Raw genomic sequence first — 26517 nt, forward strand, 5'->3', positions numbered from 1 at the left:
TTTTATTTTAAAACTTTATTTCTGCAAAGCCAATCAAGAAGTGTTGGAAGGAAAAAGTGTAAAAGTTATTCTTGCATATTTGGGAACAGCAAGCACTTAGTTTGAGAAAATGAGGACTTAAAACAGTTGAATCAAAGGCAATACCCTGCTACTTGTATTTAAAATCAATGATGTTCTTTCTTAAGTAACATTCTTCTCTTCCCTAATAGCTACAATATGATACAGTACGCAACAGCTCACTTGAAAGTGCTAGAATCAGAGAATAAAGAAGCCATAAGCCAACCCACTTACATTTCCTACTATACAATGCCTTTTTGGCGCTTGACAAATCAAGCATTCATGTAGCATTACATTCAACAGAAACATCTCTCGTACTTTGGGTTTAAGATCCTTGTCCCTCCAGTTCGGATGTCGTGACATCTGACTCTTCATCGTTGTAAATATTTTCAGCCTGGAGATAACCAAATAAATTCATAGGTGTAAAAACTCCCTATGGTTTTCACAAGGTCATCTAAAAACTAAAAATTTAATCTATTTAAAACTTACTAGTTTCACTTTTACATTTCTTTCTAAAAGCTTCAATAAGGAAATGGCAGGCTAGCCAGTATTTTGAAAAATTCTTTGCCAGTGTGTAATTCCACATGTATACTTAGCCACCCATCCATGCACTAATTTCAATCACTGTTCATAAGAGATGTTTTCCAAAAGCACTTCAAGCATCGTTTAGAGGAAGTGGTAGCCCAGATGTTATGGAAGTCTCAGTTAACACCTTAGAAATGTCAATTACTCAGTGCTCATCCTCAGAGAACTTGGTGTCATTTGAATGCCTTGACATCCCCTTCCCGTATCCCTCATATCTACCACACAGAACAGACACTGGAGACAGAGCAGCGATGCCAAGACTCCAGTGTATGAAGAGCGCAGCAACAATGAAAATCAGTGCAGATGCAGAGATTTCTCCTGACCTGACAGGTGCTACAAATAGCAAACAGTGGACGAAGCACCATATGGGACTAAAGATTGTATTGTTGAAATGGAAAAAGTTCTTTTAAACTGTTTCTGTAAATGTTTGGCATAATATGCACCTACACATTCGAAATAACTTCATTACATTATGTAACTAGTAAATCTCTACAAGATAGTTATTCAAGAAAAACATTTTAACTCACCATTTGCCATATCTGCATGATGTTATCCTCAGACACTGAGCAAATGACCCAAGGCTCATTGGGGTTCCAGCTAAAATCTGAAATCTTAGCAGTGTGTCCTCCATGAATAAACTGTTACAAGAACAAAAACAACTTTGGTTTCATATACTCTCCTGTTAATCCTAATAAAGATTTTAAAAAGTCTTTAGAGCATCAGTATTTCAACTGGGGGTGTGTGCTGTCTGGTTTTGAAGAGAGGGTGGTACAGGCTCAGTATCTATTTTTACCTGTTTTGCAAATTTCCAAACCTCCAGAAAAGGTGACAGAATATAGTACAATGGATACCTGTATACCCTTTACCTAGATTCAACAAGTACTAATAGCATAACCGATGCTTTATCCACGTGCCTATACAATGAAATGGCTGAAGACTTCAGCCTGCATCCCTTAAGAATGAGGACATTTTCCTATATAATCAAAATGCCATTTCTATACTGATTATGATGAACATTAATCCAGCATCATTTGCTCATATACAGTTACGTGCAAATATCTAAGGTAATCAATCCATTATATGCCATGTAACATACTCTTCTATTATACAAGGGGCCTGAGGAGTCTTCTGGTTCTTCCCCTCTGCACTTAAGATAGGCATACTTCTTGCCCATCTTTCCAAGGTACACAAACAGCGCCAGGGTGAAAGAAAATCCCTGGCTCCAAAAGCATAGCTCCAGATAGTCCCTCATAAGTTATGCCTAAGGTGAGACAGCTTTGCTAAACAATTCTGAAGAAAGCAGTTGTTCCCTGAAAGAGAGAACCTCGTGGGAAGGCACTATGCCTTATTTATCTTAGAATTAAGACTTAAACAGTTCTTCACAAGGATAGTATTAAATACATTGCTTGGAATTGGGACATCACACTTTCTGACAAAGTCTGATTTGACTCTAGTTTGACAATGAGGTCCCTGCCTGCCGACAACTATGTCTTATGCAATGTATCTATTTTACCGAATAATCTTATCAGGTTAAAAATATGAGGTGGGGCTGCGTAAAACTCAACGCCTGTAATCCCAGCACTTTGGGAGGCCAAGGCAGGCAGATGGCTCAGGCTCAGGAGTTCAAGACCAGCCTGGGCAACATGACAAAACCCTGTCTACAAAAAATATGAAAATTAGCCGGGCGTGGTGGGGTGTGCCTGTAGTCCCAGCTACAAACTGGGAGGAGGAGGTTGAAACTGGGAGGTGGAGGTTGAGTGAGCTAAGACTGCGCCACTGCACTCCAGCCTGGGTGACAGAACCAGACCTTAACTTAAAAAAAAAAAGAGGTAAACAGCTTTTTAAAGTACTCTTAAGGGGTACACAAGTGAATATATTGGCTGGGTGCAGTGCCTCATGCCTGTAATCCCACCACTTTGGGAGGCTGAGGCAGGTGGATCATGAGGTCAAGAGACCGAGACCATCCTGGCCAACATGGTGAAACCCCATCTCTACTAAAAATACTAAAATTAGCTGGACACGGTGGTGTGCACCTGTAGTCTCAGCTACTCAGGAGGCTGAGGCAGGAGAATCGCTTGAACCCGGGAGTCGGAGGTTGCAGTGAGCTGAGATCGTGCCACTGCACTCCAGCCTGGGCGACAAAGCGAGTACTCTTTTTTTTTTTTTTTTTTTTTTTGAGACGGAGTCTCGCTCTGTCACCCAGGCTGGAGTGCAGTGGCCGGATCTCAGCTCACTGCAAGCTCCGCCTCCCGGGTTCACGCCATTCTCCTGCCTCAGCCTCCCGAGTAGCTGGGACTACAGGCGCCCGCCACCTCGCCCGGCTAGTTTTTTTGTATTTTTTAGTAGAGACGGGGTTTCACCGTGTTAACCAGGATGGTCTCGATCTCCCGACCTCGTGATCCGCCCGTCTCGGCCTCCCAAAGTGCTGGGATTACAGGCTTGAGCCACCGCGCCCGGCCAAAGCGAGTACTCTTAAGGGGTACACAAGTGAATATATTTTAAGATCACTGGGGCTTAGAATACATACAGGAGTTATCAAAGCATACTGGTGGAATAGTTCACTACTTTCTTTTTGGGACCGGGTCTCAGTCCCATTGCTCAGGCTGGAGTGCAGTGGTGTCATCATGGCTCACTGCAGCCTCAACTTCCCCGGGCTCAGGTTTCTCCTACCTCAGTCTCCCGAGTAGCTGGGACTACAGGCACACGCCACCACGCCTGGCTAATTTTAATTTATGTTTTTTTTTTTTTTTGGTAGAGACAGGGTTTTGCCATGTTTCCCAGCCTGGTCTTGAACTTTTGGGCCCACGTGATCCACCTACCTTGGCCTCCCAAAGTGCTGGGATTCCAGGCAGGAGCCACCATGCTCAGGCCCAGTTTAATTCTCTCAAATGTCCCTTGATTTCAAGCTTTCTTGTGAAAAACAAAATCCTAGTGTATTTTCTCAAGCACCTTGGAATTGTTGCAGAGCCATAATATACAAAGTAATACGCTTTCCTTTCTCCCTAAAAAAATTGCTGGAGACCTTGAAAACACTGTACTATGTGAAAGAATCAGTCCCAGAAGACAAAAGTCACATTTACATGAAATATCTAGAATAGCCCAAACCTATAGTGCCAGAAAGTCTCGTAGTAGTTGCCAAGGGCTGGAGGAAGAAGCGAATTCAGAGGTGATAGCCACAGTTTCTTTTGGAGGGTATGAATAATGTTCTAGAATTGATTTGTGGTGATGGTTGTACAAGTCTATGAATATACTAAAAACCACTGCCTTCAAGAACAAAAAAAGGAGGAAAAAAATCCCCCAAAACCCAAGAACACCCCCTCCCCACTGAACTGTACACTTTAAAGAGGTGAACTGTGTAGTATGTAAATTATATCTCAGCAAAGCTGTCATCAAAACAAAAGGGATTGGGGCATTCTTACAAGGTGGGCTTAGTGAACATCTTCTGTGTGCAGGGCTTGCTCTCAAGGGCCTTCTTTACCTTTGAAAATGTGTGGACATTCAATATAATCCATAGGTTCAGACAAAAAAATAAATAAAACTCATGGACAAAGTACAAGTGTGCCAAAAATGAGTACTGGCATTAGAACTAAAATCATAAATGACAAGAGTGATGAGTGACTATCTGCCAAATGATAGGGAGGAAACAAATGTTAGATTCAGAGCAAGGACAAGGAACCATTGCTAAATCCGGCAATGTTTCACAGAAAAATGACGAAGTGAGCACTGAAGGACTCAGACGGGAAGAATGAGGATGGGCAGATACCACCATATAAGCTTTCAAAGGGCCAAGGAGATGCATGTGCTTCAATTGGGCATGGGAGGGAGGTAGTGGGCTCTGCTAGCATCAAGATCGAGAAAGCCCTCCTTTTCTGGGCAGGAAACTTAAAAAGCATTTAAAATTTTTTCTATACTGTTAGGAAATGTTAAGTATTGCCAACTGAATAGCAGTTATACTCACTCCCCATCCCCAAACCATCACAAATACCAGAGTTGAAATCAGTGAGAAATCACTACACACTATTTTCCAGGACCTCAAACCATTCCCAGTGAAACATTCATAAAAACCTACTGGGCACCATTTACTATTTTTGATAAATGTCAAAGCCCAATCGCAATAACCTTCAGGACCTCCATTTTGAAACCATCTGCAAGAGCTAGAATTCGAAGTTCTGACTCATTCTCGAAATAAATGGATCAATGACAATCCAATCTGCATATGGCATTTCATCTTCTATAAGCCAATGCGTACCAGGAGTTCTGGAGGCCCATCTTCTGCATCTTCTGCTGATTGTTCTTCCCCAATTTTACTGTAAGAATAAAGAATATAATGCTTTCATCAGTGACATTCTTGTAGCACGAACATCTGCTAAACCAGTATCAGCCCAGAAAGTAATCTTAAAACACAAACACACTCACAAAAATAACTTATTTCTATACTACAATCAATTAGGTTTTTTTTCTTTTTCCTTAGAGACATGGCCTCTCTGTTTCCCAGGCTGCAGTGCAGTGGCTATTCATTCACACGCACGATCACTGTGCACTAGAGCCTTGAACTCCTGGGCTCAAAAGCGATCCTCTCGCCTCGGCCTCACCACACCTGGCTACTGTTTATATTTCGTGTAAGGGTGGAATGTTTACTTTCTGGAAATTAAAAGTTAGAGTTGTTCATAATTAAAGCTGCAGAATGAGGAATTATTGTCAATAATAACTCAAAATCCCTTCATTATTTTAACTATTTATTGCCTTAGAACTAAAAGGTGAAATGTATAGTTAAAAAAATCTACACATGAACTGACGTGTAATCCCTATACTTCACTCAAAGCCTTTTGCATCCCAGGAGTAAAATATAATTACATATCAGTACTATAGATCTGTCTAAAGATATGGCAATAAAACTTTACACAATGTGTAAGCCAAGGAAAGGTTTCTAAGGTTTTTCTCTTAAAAACTTCAATTTGTAGAATTTGCCAGTGCTCAACAGTGAAATCACTCTTTATATATCAGTATCAGCCCTATCCTTTTACCTAACCCAAAGACTTTACTAGTAACAACTGCTAAAAAACAAAACCCAGCCCTCCAAGTGAGACATTTTTTTCCTTCCCATAAAATTAACCAAACAATCTCAAACCTGTGGGATTGCTAGACAATTATATTTCTCTTCCACCTGTCAGTACAGTTGCTAACACTCACCCATTTTAATCCCAAATTTTATCAAATATTTTTAAATTTTTTGTAGAGACAGGGTCTATGTTGCCCAGGCTGGTTTTGAACTCCTGGGTTCAAGCGATCCTCCTGCTTCAGCCTCACAAAGTACCGGGATTATAGACATAAGCCGCTATGCCTGGCCCCCTATCTAATGTAATTTTAATATTAAACAAGCTAAGAAATAATTGTAATAAGAAATTACACACAATGGTCACAAATTATTGGCACCTTCAGGGGCAATTCAGTTGCCAGGGCATCAGACTTCCAAACCTTACTGTACACTTCATACAACCTCTTTATAGTTTTGATTTAGGTTTTTTAATTTTACTACTAAAATTGTTTTTAAATGAAATACAATGCCCCGAACTGTCTGCTTTAAAGGTTTTCTACATCTTCACGTATTTATCACGGCAAGAGTTTGCTCCATCAGAACCCTGAATATTAGTTATTTTAAGTTTTATATACAAGCATTTTATTCTCCAGTGTCTCTTCTATATACTGAGGATTACTGCCTCTGTAATTAAGGTAGCCTTGGTTTTAATATACAGGTTGAGGATCCCAAATCCAAAATGTTACAAAATCCAAAACTTTAAGCACCACACGACACTCAGAATTTGGACTTTCACACCGAGTGCAATGGCTCATGCCTGTAATCCCAGCACTTTGGGAGGCCAAGGCGGGAGAATCACTTGGGGTCAGGAGTTTGAGACCAGGCTGGCCAATATGGCAAAGCCTTTTTTTTTTTTTTTTTAAAGTAAAAAATACAAAACCGGGCATGGTGGCTGTGGCAGTGCCTGTAGACCCAGCTCCTCAGGAAGCTGAGGCACGAGAACCGCGTGAACCTGGGAGACAGAGGTTACAGTGAGCCAAGATTGTGCCACTGCACTCCAGCCTGCGTGATAGAGCAAGATTCAGTCTCAAAAAAAAAAAAAAAAAAAAAAAAAGCAGAATAATAATAATTTGGACTTTCAGTTCAGATTTGAGATGCTCAACCAGTTAAGTATAATGCAAATATTCCGAAATCCTAAAAATTCCAAAATCCCAAACACTTCTTATTCCAAGTATTTTGGATAAGGGATACTCAACCTGTACTAAATTCAGTCCACTTCAAAGCAATATATTTAATACAAGCAGAAAATAAGTTATTTTTTGGTAATTTAACGATTTAAACTTAAGATGACATCTTATGGAGAAGTATGTAACTGAGCAACTTTATTAAGTTGTAAAGGCTCAGATGAAAAAAGTAAAGAAGTCTAAAATTCTTAGAACAGCAAGCTGAAGTAAAGGAACTTTTAAAAATTGGGAGAAACTCTTTATACAATGAGGCCCCAGAGAACATAAGCTCTCTGACAGCTTGGGCTGTCCTTGTCCCCTTCACAAAGGTCTCCCCGGCAGTTACACAACCCACAGCGGGAGTGCACATCTGCAGAATGAATCACTGAAAGCAAAGTAAATGGTACAAAAACTCAGAATAAATAGTCCTGCCTACATGTACTATGAGATCCAGTGAGACATAAAATAGCTAACATCTTGATCTCTCAAGTGTTTTAAATACAGTCATTTGAATGCAAAAACAGACAGACACATACACCTTCATGCCTGAATATTAAGAGACAAAACTCACACCAGAGAAATTTATTTTATAGTTCATTTGCTGCTTCACTTCCATTTTACAAAACAAAGACTCTTTAGGAAGATACTTAAAAGTTTCTTTAACATTAGGTTTCTTGAAGGGGGATTACCAAATTGCTTTTCTAGTTATGAATTACTATGTAACTTGCCAGATGAGCATATTTATGCAGTATCTTGTCAAGGGAATGTAAGTTACCTTAAATCCCACACATTCAGGCGGCGGTCAGTACCACTTGAAGCCAGAATAGTTTCATTATGTGGAGACCAGTGGACCTAGTAATAGATAATTTTGAAAATGTATTTAAAGAATCATCCGCTGCTAGGTTTGTGGCTGCTGTTTTAATCTTGTATTTTCCCATCTTGCGCTCTATGATCTTATCCTTGGCCTGATGTCCTCACTCTCTTGTCCCGGACTTTCAAGTGCTCTGAAAGGGCTCAGCTCCATCCTGTCCTCAGGAAGGCTGCACTCCCCAGCACTGAGGAACTCAGCCTGGGATTTCAATAAATTTATTCAACCCCATAACCATCCCACAAGCTTTTTAATTTTTCAATAAGGTGTACCTTACCCTATGAATATCTCCATGTAACCATGGACAAGGCATTTTTTTCAATAGTGGACCCACCAGTCTGGTATAGCTTAACTGACGAATCCCTGGATTTCATTTCTTGACATACAGACACCAGAAAACTGTCACATACCTGGAAAATTTCATCTTTATGAGATTCGAAGGTATGGAGTTTTAATTTTAAGTTACGCAGATCCCATAAAGCTACGGTCTAAAAAAAATAACAAGTGAAAATGATTTCTATGCTTTACCTAAGAATTTTCAAATATCTGATTAAAGCACAAGAGAACTGGGTTTTATAAACACCAAATAATGCAAAACCTTATCCGCAGAGCCGGTGGCTAGAATAAATTCGCTGTAGGGATTGAATGAGAGGCAGTTGACTTCGGCAGTGTGCGCATCCACCAAGTGGCTCGGCTTGGAGGTGGTATTGGACCTGGTGTCCCATCTAAAACACAAAGGTAAAGTCACACAGCACCCAGGGAGGACACACTCACATTTGGCCCCACGTCACTGTCACTACACTCCACAACTAGCTCCACTATGTGAGCCCCTTCATGAGGAAACCAACCACACAGCTGGTGATTCAGACCTTGACCACTAAATGATGGTTTTTTAAATTAGATTTTTAAATTAGATTTTAAATTAGATTCCTATTTTAATTACCAGCTACTTCAAGCATACACAAAATACAGACTATGTAGAGAATAATGTTAACAATCTGATACCTACAACTGGTTTTGACAAATGCCCAGTATTTTGTCACATTTGCCTCAGGTTATTTGTTTATAAGATTACAGGTGAATGAAGCCCTGTGGCCATACCTTGATGCAATCATTTTCCTCCCTGACCTCCAACTGGCATCACTCTGGATTCCAATCTTGATATTTACCACCACACCAAGTATGTTCCTTCACATGTCCATACCTATTTTTTTTTTTTTTTCTAAATAATAAGCAATCCTCCCACTTCAGCCTCCTGAGTAGCTAGGACTACAGGTGCACACTATCATACCTAGCTAATTTTTTGTTTTTAAATTTTGTGTAGAGACGGAGTCTCACACTCCTGGTCTCAAGCAATCCTTCTGCCTCAGCTTCCCAAGGTGTTGGGATTACAAGGGTAAGCTACCTAAAGCCGTTTTTTTAAAGCCATAACTTAAAAAAAAATAATCAAACTACAGCCTGCAGCAATCACTGATGGTCATTCAGGTCACCCATTTAACAAGATCCCACTGAACTTTCCACCTTACATCATAAGTTTCTGATCATCAGCAACAGATCCAAACAATGACTCGTGCAGCAGGTGCCAGGCCACATCCTCTACAACAGCTGAGTGGCCAGTAAAGATCGCTTTAGCATCCACAATTTTGCCTTCTTTTGGTCCTGCGTTTATATCCCACAGACAGACAGTCTAAGAGAGAAGCAGAGAAAAAAAAAAGAACAAGGGCTATAAGAGACTATTTTTCCCCCCCTCGAGACAGTGTCTCAGTCTGTCACCCAGGCTGGAGCACAGTAGTGCGATCTCGGCTCACTGCAGCCTCCGTCTTCCAGGCTCAAGCGATTCTCCTGCCTCAGCCTCCTGAGTAGCTGGGATAACAGGTACAAGCCACCAGGCCTGGCTCATTTTTTTTGTATTTTCAGTAGAGACGGGGGTCTCACCATGTTGGCCAGGCTGGTCTTGAAAACTCCTCACCTCAAGTGATCCACCTGCTGCCTTGGCCTCCCGAAGTGCTGGGACTACAGGTGTGAGACACTGTGCCCGGCCAAGAGATTGAATTTAAATGCTAACATCTTATTTAAAATAATTTCATTACAAACAAAACTATTCAACTATATAAAAGTTTGAGGTAAACACAAGAGAGAAAATATAAGCAAACAGAAGAGTATGTGGGTGCAGCCTCCATGTGAGGTGCAGAGGAAAAGGAAACTCCACTGTAATGAGGGGGAGGGGAGACTGAGTATGGTGGCAGGCAAGGACACTGACGCTGGAGTTTCTACCTACATACATTCAGACATTCAAGTACCCCAAATTCACTTAGACAACACAACAAATCACCAACAGCCCGGCGCTCAGCATCTACTGAACACAAATGCACATCCTAAAGTTTACACTGGGATGGGAAGACTGGGAATTAAAATCAAATTGTGCCTCTCACATACCAAAAGCCTCATGGACAAGTCTTTCACTTCATGGCAGAAACCACCATAAACATCAGGAGATGTGACAGGTAAATGACACTGGGCCAGAAATCTCTACTAGTCTACTCTGAGAGGTCAAGGCCTGGGGCCCACAGACAGATCCCCAATGATATGCTCCTTGAAGCATCAGCAGAGTCCAAGGAGGGGCCATGGGGCCTTGCTTGGGCCTCAAAGGTCACAGCAGCCCACAAATAAGGAGGTCTCATGTGGGCCTTGACATCCTATCACAGAAAGAATTAAGAGGAAAGTCTTAAGTTTTTAATGAAAAAATATTGCAAGGTATAGGGCAACGATTCTCATTCAATGGTTAATAAGAAATAATCCCATGAAGGTATATTAGCACTATAGTTCCACTGACACTGGTATGGGCTTCATGTTTTGTTTTTTGTTTTTTAAAATTCAGAGCACGTGACCATGAAAAGGCTTCATCTCTTTTTATTAAATCACTTTCTTAGAAGAGTTTCTTTTCTATTTTTTTTTTTGAGACGAAGTCTCGCTCTCTTACCCAGACTGGAATGCAATGGCACAATCTGGGCTCACTGCAACCTCCACCTCCCGGGTTCAAGCAATCCTCCTGCCTCAGCCTCCTGAGTAGATGGGATTACAGGTGTGTGCCACCACGCCAATATTTTTGTATTTTCAGTAGAGACGGAGTTTAACCATGTTGGCCAGGCTGGTCTTACACTCCTGACTTCAGGTGATCCACCTGCCTCGGCCTCCCAAAGTGCTGGGATTCCAGGCATGAGCCACTGTGCCCAGCCACATGAAGGACTTTCTGTAACAAAGTTATTTCCCAGTAATGGCTATTTTCCCAGTAACAAAACTTTTTTTTACACAATACATATGCCCTCAAGTCTCTGTTGTTACTTACACATGAAGACACTCAATGTACGTAAACTGAAGAGAAAGGAACATGTGGCGCTGCTGCCATTCACACCGACTCAGAAGGACCTGGCAAGATTAGCATGATGCTTGGCATGGGGGGAGCCCCTGGTAAATGTCAGCTATTATTACTACTACCAAATTCCCAGCCTGGTCTCTTCAAAAGGTACTAGTAATTGGGTTAATGAGTACAGTCCACTTTCCCTACTTGGGAAACCATCTCATATACACTTTGAGGGAAGCATCCTTTCAGAAAGCCTGTAATCCCAGCTCTTTGGGAGGCCAAGGAGGGTGGATCACTTGAGCCCGAGAGTTCAAGACCAGTTTGGGCAATATGGCAAAACTCCATCTCTACAAAAAATACAAAAATTTGCTGGGGTGGTTGGTGGGCGCCTGTAGTACCAGCTACTTGAGAGGCTGAGGTAGATAGCCACTTGAGCTGGAGAGGTGGAGGTTGCAATGAGCCGAGACTGAGCCACTGCGCTTTAGCCTGGGCGACAGAGCAAGACCCTGTCTAAAAAAGTGAAAAGACAATCAACAGAATGGGAGAAAATTTTTGAAAATCAGAGGGACTTATACCTAGAATACATAAGAAACTCTTATAACTTGACAATAAAAAGACAAAATTAAAATATGGGCAAATAATTTGAATACCTATTTCTCCAAAGGAGATATGCAAATGGCAAGTACAAGAAAAGATGCTCATCATTAGTTGTCAGGGAAATGCAAATTAAAACCACAATGAGCCAGGTGTAGTGACTCATGCCTGTAATCCCAGCACTTTGGGAGGCCAAGGCAGGAGTATTGCTTGAGCCCAGGAGTTCAAGACCAGCATGGCCAACATGGTGGAACCCTGTCTCTTACTGAAAGTACAAAAATTAGCTGGGCTTCATGGCGCATGCCTGTAATCTCAGCTACTTGGGAGGCTAAGGCAGAAGAATTGCTTGGACCTGGGAGGTGGAGGTTGCAGTGAGCTGAGATCGTGCCACTATACTCCAGCCTGGGTGACAGAGACAGACTCCATCTCAAAACAAAAACAAAAACAAAAACAAACAAAAAAACCCCAGGAGATACCACTTTACACACACTAGGATAGCTATAATAAAAAAGACAAGCATTGGTGAGGATGTAGAGAAACTGGAACATTTGTACATTGCTTGTGGAAATGTAAAATGGACAGCCACTTTGGAAAATAGTTTGGTAGTTCTTCAAAAAATTAAACAGAGATACCATATGATCCAGTAATTCCACTCCTAGGTATATATCCAAGAGAAATGAAAACATACATCCACATAAAAACTTGTAAACAAATGTTCATAACATAATTCAAAGTAGCCCAAAAGTAGAAAGAACTCAAATGGTTCATTGACTGACAAATAAGTGAACTGTGGTATATCCATACAGTGGAATATTGTTCATCCGTAAAAAGGAATGGAATGTAAGTAATGTTACTTGAGAACATTATGCTAAGTGAAAGAAGCCAAACAGAAAAGGCTACATATATGATTTCATTTATATGAAATATCAAGAACAGATAACTCTATAGAGACAGAAAATAAACTAGTGCTTACCAGGAACTGGGGGAAGGCAGCGAATGAGTGGGGAGTCACTGCTTAATGGGTATGGAATTTCTCTTTCAGAGAGCGAAAACATTCTAGAATTAGTGGTGACAGTTGTGCACTTTTGTGAATATACTAAAACCCACTGAATTGTACACTTAAAAAATACTTTGTATTAATCAGGTCCCACAAACATTCTAGAGTTTCCATTATAAGGGCCTGGAGGATCATCTTTTAAATAATGGGAGGCCTTTTGCCTATGCTCCCTCCATCCTAAGGCTACTTCAAAAGAGCTTTGTGGAATCCAAAGACTCATACAGGACAGTATGAAAACTATGTCTCTAAGTCCTGGGGGAATGTTACCACAATAATCAGCAGTATTATCTTAGAAAACCTTTCATCTATATAGCACTCCTTCAGTACAGCTGTGACACATCAGCTCTCACTATATGAACAAATTACAAAGACTACGTTTCTCACATGGTCATCAGATGCACTTAGGAGATGTCCACTCAAATTCGAATTCCAGGAGAGACCATAGCCTTCCTTCTGGTGACCTCTTAACCTGAGATCAGGATTACATTCTCCACTTGGGTCTAAGAAAAGATGAAAAAACATTAAGTTGTTCTCTGTTTATCAGAACTGGTGAGAATAAATTCTCACTCCTTCATTGAGTGAGCCATTACAGCAATTGCACATGAACAAGATCTGGTCTGACCCATAACCACTTTAAAAAGCTGTTCTCTTTGCTTCGTTCTTAATACCCAATGCAAATTGAGCCTCATGACCATCAAACGATTGGTTTCTTTGGAAAACCTAATATTATCCCCAACACAAAAATACTAAAAACTATAGCTATCCTACAAATTTGGGCAGTGGTAACCCTATCCCCCCAACTCCCCAATTTTTTAGAAATATTTCTAACACAGCAGGTCTGGTTGCTCAGTCCTTGCATGCCTCTAGGGTAGCCTGCAACCATAAATGACCCTTAGCCAACCCCTGGGAATGTGACCCTCAGAAAGTTCTTCACGTCACTGACTGGTAAAGTTGTGTAAGCCCAGAGCAGTGGGGTATGCCATAGGAACCTGTCAAGACTTGTAGGATTGTTTAGCAAGATTCACAATGTATTTGGCTTCACTATTGGGGTTCTCAATTTTGTTACCATGGCTGGTCATAGAACAGGATGTGCCCATGCCAACAGACCTCCACAAAAATCCCAGATTCTGAAACTCAAATGGGCTGCCCTGGGTAGAGACATTTGGCACATGTTCCTATGGTTTGCTGCTAGAGACAAAGTATGTCCCACGTGACCCTGGATGGGAAGGACTCAGACACCTGTAGCTAACCTCTCTGGACTTCCCCTGATGTATATCTTTTTCTTCCTACTTTTGCTCTGGATCCTTTGCTGTAATAAACTTTAGCTGTTAGTATAAGCTGCTTTTAGGCAGTTCTGGCAAATCCCTGAACTTGAGGATGGTTATGGGACCCCCCCAAAGCAATTTTTAAACCTTTAAATATTACAAAGTATGCTACTTTGACTTAAAAACATTACCAGTTTGAATCAAGAAAACTGCTCAAGTAATGACCTGACTTTATTATTACGTACCTGGTTTAGCAGGGTGTTTTGTATAGTCAAAAACCAACACATCAGAAGATGGTGTTTTTGTAGCAATGATGTGAGGATTCTGCGGCATGTAACGAGCACGGTTTACTTCTCCTTCATGATTGATTTTAATTTCACATTCAATTTTTCCTGTTACAGAACCAAAGCCACCAAATTCTAATGTGAGGAGAAAGAAACACACACACACTCAGGATTAAAATTCACAAATTACTTAGTTCAATCAACCCAACAGATTTTGACCTGGCAGAATACAACACAAATTGACAAGCCAAAGACAGAGACATGCATAGAGAAAATCCAAAAATGTGGGTTCATTTGCCACATCAATTTATTCTTTTTTTTTTTTTTTTTTTTGAGACGGAGTCTCGCTGTGTCTCCCAGGCTGGAGTGCAGTGGCGTGATCTCGGCTCACTGCAAGCTCCGCCTCCCGGGTTCACGCCATTCTCCCGCCTCAGCCTCCCAAGTAGCTGAGACTACAGGCGCCTGCCACCACGCCCGGCTAGTTTTTTGTATTTTTAGTAGAGACGGGGTTTCACCATGTTAGCCAGGATAGTCTCGATCTCCTGACCTCGTGATCCACCCGCCTCGGCCTCCCAAAGTGCTGGGATTACAGGCTTGAGCCACCGCGCCCGGCCCAATTTATTCTTAAAGCCCATTTGCACTGGAAAACATTGGTAGCTGCCTTATGCAACTTAATTCAGTTCCACCTTGGATCTAAAACAACTGTCCTCTTTCAGTTATGAAGATGATACAGTTATTCACTGAAATTTCAAATAACCATAAATAAGCAGACCAACAGCTTTTTAGTTCAAATACAACTCACTGGAAGTGCTGCACTGATTTAGCATCTTATTTTAGGATTCATCAAAACAGGAAAAGTTTTAACCCTCAGGAGTATGAACACCCTTTGAGTCTAAAGTCAGAAGCATCCTCAAATCAGTGTGAAACCCATGCTAACCCCTAGCTGTCCCTTAACACACATACGTTGGCCCTGCTAGCATCCTTGGTTTAACTGCTAGTGCAATGCCAAGGTTAACCTCTCCGCCCATCTGGTGTGTGAATAAGACTGTAGTATTAAATAATCATGAAAAAGGCCTTGTAAAGTAACAAAGCCATATAAAAAGCACAGTAACTTCCAAGAAGTAGCAACATATTAGCAGAAAGAATACAAATAGAGAATATCTAAGCAAATACAGCAAACAAGAACATTCTTTTTTGTGCTCATAGATAAAAAACTTGAATTAGTTGCTGAGGCTTAAAAAGATAGGAGAGTTCACACTACAATTGTGTTATCCTTCCTGACCTATATTGCCTTTTCTTTGCACATTCCATTTTAGCTCACCCTATGTCTCAGGTCAGGGACAACTAGCACAAATGCCTACTGGAGCCAGGCTGATAAGTAGTAAAACAGACCGGGGCCTGGAGCAACCACCAAAAGGAGAAAACCATTTCTCAGTTCCAGGCAGCTCCTTCTATGTGGAATGCTTAATGAACATTGGCTTCCATGTCTTAATATTAGTATCTAGCTGTTCTCTCTGAAGCAAACATAGCTTACTATTGCAGTGCGGCTGAAAAAACCGTATCTCAAATCCACGATTACTTCAAAGCTCCTTTACCCACTACTCTCACGTGACAACATGCAAAAGGACCCTTTTTCCTCGTAGCACCTTCTGTTCCATGGTGTCAATGGAAGAAGTGTGCCTCAGCATGCTAAGACCCCTCCTGATCCAATAGTCTCCTGCCTCCTGAGACTGCTCCAAACCTGCTTCACTTTGACCTTCAACATCCCATTGCATGGACTCCAGTGGCTCTAACCCTTCTGCTACAAAGATACTCAAATTTCCTGATTCCTTTAGCTAAAACAACCTGAAGAGCTCTCCAAAAAAAAGGGGGGGCAGGGGCGCTTCCAAGTAGGATTTACTTTGAACACAAGAGTTTTGTTTTCTCAAACTTAAAATTTTGAAGTCACTGTCTTAATGATCACATCCATTAAAAAATATAACTGAATATTGGCCAGGCGCAGTGGCTCACACCTGTAATCCCAGCACTTTGGGAGGCTGAGGCGGGCGGATCACAAGGTCAGGAGATCAAGACCATCCTGGCTAACAATGTGAAACCTTGTCCCTAACTAAAAATACAAAAAATTAGCTGGCTGTGGTGGCGGGCGCCTGTAGTCCCAGCTACTCGGGAAATCACTTGAACCCAGGAAGCAGAGGTTGCAGTGAGCCGAGATCGCACCACTGCACTCCAGCCTGGGTGAAAGAGTAAGACTTTGTCTCAAAAAAAAAAAAATATACACACACACACACACATATAAACGTAAACTGAATATTAACAAAGGTATTAAATTATTTCAGCTACTTTTTAGAATACATTGGATGTGTAACTTTAAGATTTTAATAGTATATTAATATCGTTATGCAGAGACTGTTAAACTGCAAGCCCAGTAAATACATACTTCAGGGCTAAAAGCCATTTAAAAATTTCTGATTACAATATATTCAGGCCGGGAGTGGTGGCTCATGCCTGTAATTCCAGCACTTTGGGAAGTTTAGGCAGGCGAATCACTTGAGGCCAGGAGTTTGAGACCAGCCTGGCCAACATGACAAAACTCAGTCTCTACTAAAAATACAAAAATTAGCTGGACGTGTTGGTGGGCGCCTGTAATCCTGGCTACTCTCGAGGCTGAGGCATGAGTATCACTTGAACCCCAGAGGTGGAGGTTGTAGTGAGCCGAGATCGCACCACTGCACTCCAGCCTGGGCGACAGAGCGAGACCCTGCCTCATAACAAACAAAAACAAAACACAAAAAACTCCCAATATTTAAAGAAATAATGCATACAGTTGTCGGGGAATGAACGATAAATTGTGGGAGGGGTAAACTGGGTGAATCACTTTGGAGAACAGTTTTCTATGAAGTTGACAATGAATACACCATACAACCCAGCAGTTTCGCTACACTAGAGAATGTAATATTTTTGAGACAGGATCTTGCTCTGTTGTTCAGGGTGGAGTGCAGTGGTGTGATCCTAGCTCACTACAGCTTCGAACTCCTGGGCTCAAGAGATCCTCAGCCTCCCAAGTAGCTAGGACTATAGGCATGCGCCACCACACATGGCTAGTTTTTAATCTATTTTTTGATAGAGACAATGTCTCACTGTGTGCCCTGAGTGGTCTTAAACTCCTGGGCTCAAGCGTTCCTCCTGCCTTGGCCTCCCAAAGTGTTGGGACTATGGGTGTGAGCCACTGTGCCTGGCCAGTATTTTATTTTCAATAAAAAAAAAACCCCTAAGGCACGTATTAGAAAATGCTAACGGCATTAAGCTATTTGGGACTGTGAAGAGAGAGTTAATACAGCAGTCTGGGTGCTTAGCCCTGGAGTCTCTGAGGAACACTGGGACCCCATTACTGACCCTTGGCAAGCTCCTGGGAACATGCACCTCAGAATGTTCCTTCTGTCACTGATGAACTGATGATTTTGTGGTGTGCACCTGGAGCAATGGACCGCGTTGTACCAGTTTGTCAGGTTTACTTTGCAGATATCAAGATCGATGATACATACCTTCTTTTATTACTGGGTCCTCAGTTTGTATTACTGGGGTCCTCAAGTTTCAGTCACCGTGGCTGGCTGTCAGCAGGATGTGCCTATGTAACTAGTCCCCCAAGAAAACCTCAGACCCCAAGGCCCAAACAGGCTTCCCTGAGCAGAGATATTTCACACATGTCCCTGCAGTTTGCTGCCAGAGAGAAAGCACATCCTGTGTGGCCTTGGACAAGACTTGTGCCAGATCTCCCTGAGCTTGCCGATGTACATCTTTTCCCTGCTGCTTTTGTTTTGTGTTCTTTACTGTAACAAACTTTAGCCACAAGTATAATTTGCTCTTGGGAGTCCTAGCGAAATCACCAAACTTGGGGTGGTCATGGGAATACCAAAAACAGGAGAGTATGTGTTTGACTAAATTAAAAAAAGAAAAAAAAAAAGCCAAGAGATTCCTAAATTAACCCTACCACTACTGCCACTCTCCTCAAACAAAAAAATACCCACTGCACACACCAACACATATTACTTCTACCAAAGAGGAATATCTTAATTACACATAGCAGTTATTCACTTAATTTATCTTAGATACCTTCCTATACCAGTGTGTACAGATTTTTCTAATTAAAAAAAATTTTTTTTTGAAATTTTGGTAGAAACGAGGTCTGTGTTTTTCTTACTGGACTTGAACTCCTGAGCTCAAGCAATCCTCCCACCTCGGCCTCCCCAAGTGCTGGGATTATAGGTATGAGCCATGGCACCTGGCCTTTCTTTCTTCTTAATTGCTGAGTAGTATTTCAAACATACCATGTGCTTAACCAACTTTCTATGAACCAACATCTGGGTTACAAGGTTGATCCTAATTTTTCAATTATGCAATTATGGCTAAAATCCTTGCGCACATGTAGGTGAGTAGTTCTGTAGGATAAAGTCCTAGAAGTTAAATTACTGGGCCAACAGCTAATAGTATAGTTTTAATAGCATATGCTTTGAAAGAGACATTTTCCCTTTGACATCAATATTGGAATATATGATATACCTACCACCCTTGTCACTGTCACAATGGGAAGCATCAAACTGTGCATCATCATTGGGAATATGTACTCGAGCAACCACCAGATGATTCTGTTCATCAGACGTATGAGTCCCCAGCACTAGCCAATGAAGGGCATAATCTTTTCCTTCCGGTCTGTTTAAGAAAGAAAATAAGTCACACTGATCTGACAAGAAATCTCCAGTTGCTAACAAATTCAGTCTAGTTCCCTCAAAATACATTCAAATTTCTTTAGCAAATATATACTTAGCATCAACTGTGTATCTTCTCCCCCTCTGGTTACCAACTTTACAATCCCCACATATGCAAATATAAGAAAATATTCTAGTTACAATATGCAGAGGGCTTGCTTCTTTCTCAAAGACCCATCCTCCTGTGCCTCAATTATCAATGTGAACACTACCTTTTATAGAGCAGCACTCTGGGGAAGGCAGGCCCAACTCAGTATAACACAGACAAACATCTACACAGGAATCCACCAACAATCCCCACACTCATAAATCACAACTTCCCACCTAAAGAAATCTTCTTCCCACCTAAAAATATCTTACACACTAGATGTTTCCTATTTCCCAATAAGAAATTCTACAAGATAGTATGGACAGAAAGTACTGAATCAAAAAAACAGCTTAAATCCTGGATCAAACTAAAATGCAATTGCTTAAAACACAACCTCCCTGGGGCCTCAGTTTCTTCACTGAATAAAACAGGCTATAAGTGCAAATGGCATGATGTGAACTCCTTGATGTTTATGATACCTAAGTTTATGAAACGAACATTCTCAATTTTACTGAGCCATCTTTGTTACCTTGTTCTGTGGAAACTCACCTTGAGGCTGAAGAACTTGCCCAAACCTCTTGGCACCCTGGTCCAAGCAGTGATTTTTTGCATCAGTATCTATCAAAAAGGCTTCCCCATTTGTATTATCTAGAACACAATTTTCAACTGTGCTCCATGGTCCCACTTCAATGAAGAGGACTGAGAAGTAGGGCTCTAGGCCCCAACACAAGACAAGTTAGGCCATTTATCTGTTTCTAAATTTCAGCTGCACAAAGGACTCAATGTTTTTTTTGTTTTTTGTTTTTTTTTTTCCTAAAAAGATTGAAGGTTACTTCTAGGCAAGTAATTTAGTAATAACTTAAGAAAATACAAGGCCGGGCGCGGTGGCTCACGCCTGTAATCCAGCACTCTGGGAGGCTGAAGCGGGCGGATCACGAGGTCAGGAGACTGAAACCATCCTGGCTAACACAATGAAACCCCGTCTCTACTAAAATACAAAAAATTAGCCAGGTGTGGTGGTGGGCACCTGTAGTCCCAGCGACTTGGGAGGCTGAGGTGGGAGAATGGAGTGAACCTGCGAGGCGGAGCTTGCAGTGAGCCGAGATCGTTCCACTGCACTCCAGCCTAGGCGACAGAGCGAGACTCCATCTCAAAAGAAAAAAAAAAAAAAAGAAAACACAAGATGCAATTTTACCAAGATTTGGCTTACAGTAAAAAAGTGCGCGCGCACACACACACACACACACTCCCCCAAGAAGAGAGTAAGGCAGCCATGACTATGCAATAGCAACGTGTTTGAAAAAAAGACACCTGGGCACGGTGGCTCATGCTTGTAATCCCAGCACTTTGGGAGGCCAAGGCAGGCGGATCACCTGAGGTTGGGAGTTTGAGACAAGCCTGTCCAACATGGAGAAATCCCGTCTCTACTAAAAATACAAAATTAGCCGGGCATGGTGGCACATGCCTGTAATCCCAGCTACTCAGGAGGCTGAGGCAGGAGGATCACTTTAACCTGGGAGGCGGAGCTTGCAGTGAGCCAAGATCACACCATTGCACTCCAGCCTGAGCAACAAGAGTGAAACTCAGTCTCAAAAAAAAAAAAAAAAAAGACGACGACGACGACATGGGTCTTGATTGATACATGCACAGTGGGCCAAGAATATGATGTGGCTACCAAAAAAGTAATTAATTCCATCTTAGGTGGTCTTTATACGCGTGTAGGGGGCAATGCACATGAGCCCATGTGCCCCCGCCCCCACTTTTTTTTTTTTTTTTTTTTAAGAGACAAGGTCTCCCTATGTTGCCCAGGCTGGTCTCCAACTCTTGGGCTCAAATTGATCCTCCTGCATCAACCTCTTCAGTAGCTGGGACTACAGATGTGTGCCACCACATCTGGCTTGCCCACTTATTTTTAACCAGTAAAACCAACATACTTTATGAGGACTTGGACAGAAATCAAACCTTTACAGGGAATAGTGGCTTAAAATGAAAGGGTAAGCCAGGTACAGTGCTGTGCACCCACAGTACCAGCTACTAGGGAGGACTGCTTAAGCCTAGGAGTTCATGTCCAGTCTGGGCAACATAGCAAGATCCTGTCTAAAAAAACAAAACAAAACAAAACAAAAACCAGTCTGGGCAACATAGCAAGACCCTGTCAAAAAAAAAAAAAAAAAGAAAGAAAGAAGAAATATTTGGCCACATGTGGTGGCTCATGCCTCTAATCCCAGCACTTAGAGAGGCCAAGGCAGGCGGATCACTTGAGCCCAGGAGTTCGAGACCAGCCTGGGCAACATGGCAAAATCCCATCTCCACCAAAAAAAAAAAAAAAAAAAAAAAAGTAAATATTTAAAAAGAGAAATAAGAATGCTTGAGAGAAAGAAGGCACCACAAAGCAATGCCGGGACTGACATCAAAGGAAAAAAGTGACTTGTTTTTTGTGGAGTTAAGCAAGAAAACTGAGACTCACAGGTAAAAAATTACAGGTAGACAGGTCAGTTTATCATAGGCCCTTTCTAATGAACACTGTCCCAAGATGGACTGGAGGAGCTTAAAAATCCCTCTGGACTCAAATTTAATTATTCCAGTTTTCCCCAACTTGATCATCATATGAGGACTTTTCTTTCTACTAGAAATCCTTTCACCTCCATCACTAAAACACAGCCTGTTTTCCTAAACTAATCAATATGACACTACTTTCCTCCAAAACTGGATGTATTTAAAGGCTGCAGAAGCACTAATGGTTAAGAGAGCCTATTCATTTTCAGTGCAGAATCCTCTGACCCCAGTAACTACCACTAGGAAATTTAGCCAAGCATCACATAAATATGGCCTATTACAAGATTATTCTCAGCAGTATTGTTTATAGCAGCAAAAAGACTGAAAATAACTAAACATCCATCAGTAACGAACTGGTATCATATATTACACAGTGTATCTATAAACAAAATTCTATGGCACCCTTGAAAAGAACAAGCATATCCAAGCATGCTGACAGGAAAATCTCCAATATGTACTCTTACTGACAAACTCAAGAACTTGCTACCATAAAAAATGAAGATACAGGTATGCACTTCTACACGCTGGCAAGGATGGGTTAGGAAATTGAAAACAATGACTGGGGAAAGGAAGTAGGACAGTAAGGGATGTGGAAAGGGGACTTATTCTTCACTCTACATCCTTTTGTACTTCCTGAATTTGAAAAACTACAAAGCTTTTTAGGTAGACAATAACTTAGTCTCAATATATTTAAAACATTATTCAACAAGAGATATGAAATAACTACCTAATTTAAAAAAAAACAATTTCTTAGAGATATCTAAACAAAACCTTTTAAAAGTCAAATCAACAATTGTAATCCCAGCATTCTGGGAGGCTGAGGTGGGTAGATCATGAGGTCAGGAGTTTGAGACCAGCCTGACCAACATGGTGAAACGCTGTCTTTACTAAAAATACAAAAATTAGCTGGGTGTGGTGGTACACACCTGTAATCCCACCTGCTCAGGAGGTTGAGGCAGGAGAAACGCTTGAACCTGGGAGGTGGAGGGCGCAGTGAGCCAAGATGGTGCCACTGCACTCCAGCCTGGGAGACAGAGTCTTGCTCTGTCTCCAAAAAAAAAAAAAAAAAAAAAAAAAAAAAAAAAAAAGCAAGCCAAATCAATTATTTGGACAATTACCTAACTCAACTGAAGGACAATAGCTCAGAAAGTCCAAGTAATCGTTATGAAGCATGTTGTAAGTCGGCAGAAGAAAGGCTTATGAGGTGGAGCAGGGTCTTGTTCCTCAGAGTCAGACACTGAGGAACAGTCAACATTTTTACTGTTCTGTATGGTGATAAAACACAGTCCCTTTATACCCCTAACTGAACCCTGCAAAGCACCACACAGCAATCCTCAACATCCAAGAATGCAGGCTGCTTGGCATTTTCTTACATTCTCTAAGGCACTGCACGTCCCACAACTCAATCCCACAACAGCTTTGTATACAAAGAACACCATGATACATATTAAATAATTTAATTAAAGCATTTTCTGTTACATTCCTAAGTATTACATATTATAGGTAACATTTAAAAAAAAAAACTTCAGCAAGTAGCTTCCATTGAAATCCAAATGAAGAAACACAGAGCTATTTCAATCCTGACAAATTATTTCTGAACAGGAAGGGGTGGGAGAATCAGCATCAGTCACCACTTACTGTGTACTTATGCTGCACCAGGCACTTTAACATGCATGATCTCATTTAATTCCCTCAAATGTAGGTAGTCAGTACGACCAACATCTCCATTTACAGCCCAGACAACACGGCCCCAGTTCACAAAGCTAAGAAGAAGCAGGGGCATGATTCTAACCCAGGTCTCTAAGTTTAAAGTCCCTGCTGTTTTCCATTATGTTACAGTGGGTCAAAAAGATCCCCAAAAAGGTAAATTTAGTTAATACATTTTAAATCTGCTTAACAGACCAAAGAGGCAAATGCACACAATGCTCAAACCAGAACTTGAATACCCCTGGGCATACGATGCTTAATCTAGTTTTCAATCTGTTCAAAGGTGACTGTAAACGTCAATGCTTCCAAGTGTCCATCACTTAGTTCTTCTCTACTCTTCCCACATCTGTACATTTACATTTAGATTTTTGGGAAGCCCAGTGGAAATTCCTATCTGTATGGAAATCAATGTTTGCATATGGAGAACCTAGCCATTGTAAGAGCAGTTTTATATACAATTAGATTATTATTGTAATTATTTTTATTTTTAAGAGATAGAGTCTTGCTCTCGCTCAGGCCGGAGTGCAGTAGTGCGGTCTTGGCTCACTGCAACCTCCGCCTCCCAGGTTCAAGCAATTCTTCTGCCTCAGCCTCCCTGTAGCTGAGACTACAGGCACACGCTGCCACGCCCGGCTAATTTTTTTTTTTTTTTGTATTTTAGTAGAGACAGGGTTTCACCGTGTTGCCTGGGCTGGTTTCGAACTCCTGAGCTCAGGCAATCCACCTGCCTCGGCCTCCCAAAGTGCTAGGATTACAGGCGTGAGCCACCACGCCCAGCCAAAATTAGCTTATTATTTTTATAACTTGTTGCAAAATCCTCTTTTTAGGTTAGAGTTTCATTTAATCCTCTTTAAATTATATGCCCACAACACTCAAATTTAAGATGCTTTTTTGTTGTTTCTTTGGAAGACAGGGTCTCACTCTGTTGGCTAAGCTGGAATGCAGTGGCGCAATCATGGCTCACTGCAGCCTTGAACTCCTGAGCTCAAGCTAACCTTCCAAAGCGCTAGGATTACAGGAGTATAAGCCACTGTGCCTGGCCCCATATTTAATACACTTTAAAAGTACATGGTCAAGTTCCTACTAGAAAAGGTTCAAGTGAATGAGAAAGGCAGACTAACGCAGGGACCAGCTGTGTGATCTTGGGATGGCACTTAAACGCTCACTCCCAGTTCCCCTATCAGTAAAACAAGGATAATGAAAATCACCTACAGCATAGTACTACTGTGAGGATTACAACAAGACGTAGATTCTTCAGCTGTGCCAGGCCCTGTTGAGTGCTCAATAAATGCCAGCAATTATTACCAGAGAAACCGTAGATCTAACAGAAAAGAATACTCTTATGAAGACTAACGGCAATCTCAAAGTGTATTCCATAAGCCGATAACATCTTTTCTTTGGTCAATTGTTGACAAGGTCTTTTTGCCTTTACCAATTAAAATGTATTTATCTTGGGTGACTGTTACGTGTGTTCACTTTGCAAAAATTTATGAAGCCATACAACACTTATGATGTGTGAACTTTTCTGTAAATATTCTCTTTTTCAATAAAGTTTTAAAGAAACGCATTAGTTTGGGCCCAGAGAGATGCTGCTCTACATTCGAGCCCAGGAACTGTCAAATACATTCAGTGTTTCCTCCAAATACCATTAATCTCACAACGGATTCTTTCTCCCCTTTTACCACCACACTATACGCCAGAAATCATCCCATAAATCACGTTAAGTTTTGAAAATAAAAACCACCTGCCACCCCATGCAAGGGCTGATTACATACTTATGTTCTAGGTATAAAACGCCAAAACTAGGAAATTCAGAACGACAGTTAAATTTAAGCAAAAAAAAAAAAAAAAAAAAAAAAGTTGCCAGAAACCCTTACTTAGTCACTTCAGGAAGCCACTGAACGGTAAGACTGGGCCACTGAAGAGCATGGGTCATAACCAGGTCATACAGAAACGGTGTATTCTTCTTCCAGATTTTATATTCTTCATTGATGACACGCTCCTCCACAGTATCTTCAAACACTGAAATTTGGAGAAAGCCCACACAATTAAGTGGCTGAGATGGATCGAAGTCAGAAATTGGAGGTCACCTCAAGATGGCCACACCTCATGTACTCTTTCCTTTTACCTCTAATTTGGACACGGACAACTAACTGCTCTTCCAGAAGGTGAAGAAAATACTACCAACCACGAAGCCTCTTTTTTTCCGTTGAGATCAATACCCTCTGCGTATACCATGTTGGGTAGTCAATTACACGGACATGGAAATTGTTTACCCTGTTACAGCTGTTCGCACCTGTTCTAAGATGACGACCTGTACGTACAGGGGCTGAGCGACCCACTCGGGAAGATAACTGCACGTGTACCAGAAGCCCACAGGCCTGGTCCCTCCAATCCCCATCAGGGGAGGCCCCAGCTCCCACGACACCCGCCTCGGCAGCCATAGGCCTGAGGGCTCCAGCAACCCCCGGACAAGGGCCGCGACCCCGAGGCGGTCAACGCGCGCGCGTAGAAGGAGCCGCGGCGCTCGCTTCCCGGCGGCGGCGGCCGCCTCCGCCCCGGGGCCGAGGGCGCCGGAGGGAGCGCAGCCTCTGGAGGAGGGAAGAGAAGAGAGGGGCCCAGCCCTCGGCCCCGCGCCCGGCTCCGGAAGTGCTCGGAGCCCTCGGCACGGCGGTCCCGTCCCGCGCAGGCCCCTCGAGGCGCGCGCCCAGCCTCGCGCCCGGCCCCGCCCCCTGCTCCGCACGCCAATTCGCGCCTTTCGCCGGCGCGTGCCGCGGCCTCGCGCGCCCGCCGCCCCCCGCGGCCCCGGCGCGCGCCGCCCCGCAGGGCCTCTTACTCTCTTTACTCGCCATCTTGCGTCGGGTCGTTCGCCCCTCGCCGCCGCCTCGGACTCCCCTCGTTAGCCAAGAGCAGCCCGACCACTGGCGCTCCTGCCTTTCCCAAACGCGTCACACACTCCCCGCGGTCGAAAGCCCGGGCCCAGTCTTGCTGCCTGGGTGCTCCCCAGACGCCGCGTCCTTGTTTCCTGCCTCCTCCCCGCTCGCGGGTACCGAGGTCTGAGGCGCTCTTCTCTC

General features: G+C 42.3%; 1 protein-coding gene across 2 annotated transcripts; it reads right to left on the reverse strand.

Moving 5' to 3' along the window:
- On the reverse strand, nt 1-26517 carry RBBP7 (RB binding protein 7, chromatin remodeling factor). Of its 2 annotated transcripts, none has more exons than XM_045383977.2 (12): nt 26280-26517; nt 25321-25465; nt 18891-19036; nt 14291-14464; nt 13165-13280; nt 9295-9455; nt 8367-8493; nt 8179-8256; nt 7676-7752; nt 4892-4949; nt 1170-1280; nt 1-451 (listed from the first exon to the last, which is right to left on the reverse strand). In XM_045383977.2, exons 1-12 carry the CDS (start codon nt 26293-26295, stop codon nt 383-385), a joined length of 1278 nt encoding a protein of 425 aa, XP_045239912.1. In that variant the 5' UTR covers nt 26296-26517; the 3' UTR covers nt 1-382. The 2 variants fall into 2 exon arrangements, with proteins under 2 accessions (XP_045239912.1, XP_005593110.2); XM_005593053.4 differs by lacking the exon at nt 26280-26517 and adding an exon at nt 25740-26128.

This window comes from Macaca fascicularis, chromosome X, assembly GCF_037993035.2.
Source record: "Macaca fascicularis isolate 582-1 chromosome X, T2T-MFA8v1.1".
Classification (NCBI taxonomy): domain Eukaryota; kingdom Metazoa; phylum Chordata; class Mammalia; order Primates; family Cercopithecidae; genus Macaca; species Macaca fascicularis.

Coding starts and splice junctions, on each gene's coding strand:
- RBBP7 (XM_005593053.4), bottom strand. CDS start 25,887: ATGGCTGCCGAGGCGGGTGTCGTGGGAGCTGGGGCCTCCCCTGATGGG. Junction 19,037..25,320: donor TGGCTTCCTGAAGTGACTAA/GTAAGGGTTTCT, acceptor TTTCTTAAACAG/ACCGGAAGGAAAAGATTATG. Junction 4,950..7,675: donor CTGAATGTGTGGGATTTAAG/GTAACTTACATT, acceptor TTATTCTTACAG/TAAAATTGGGGAAGAACAAT.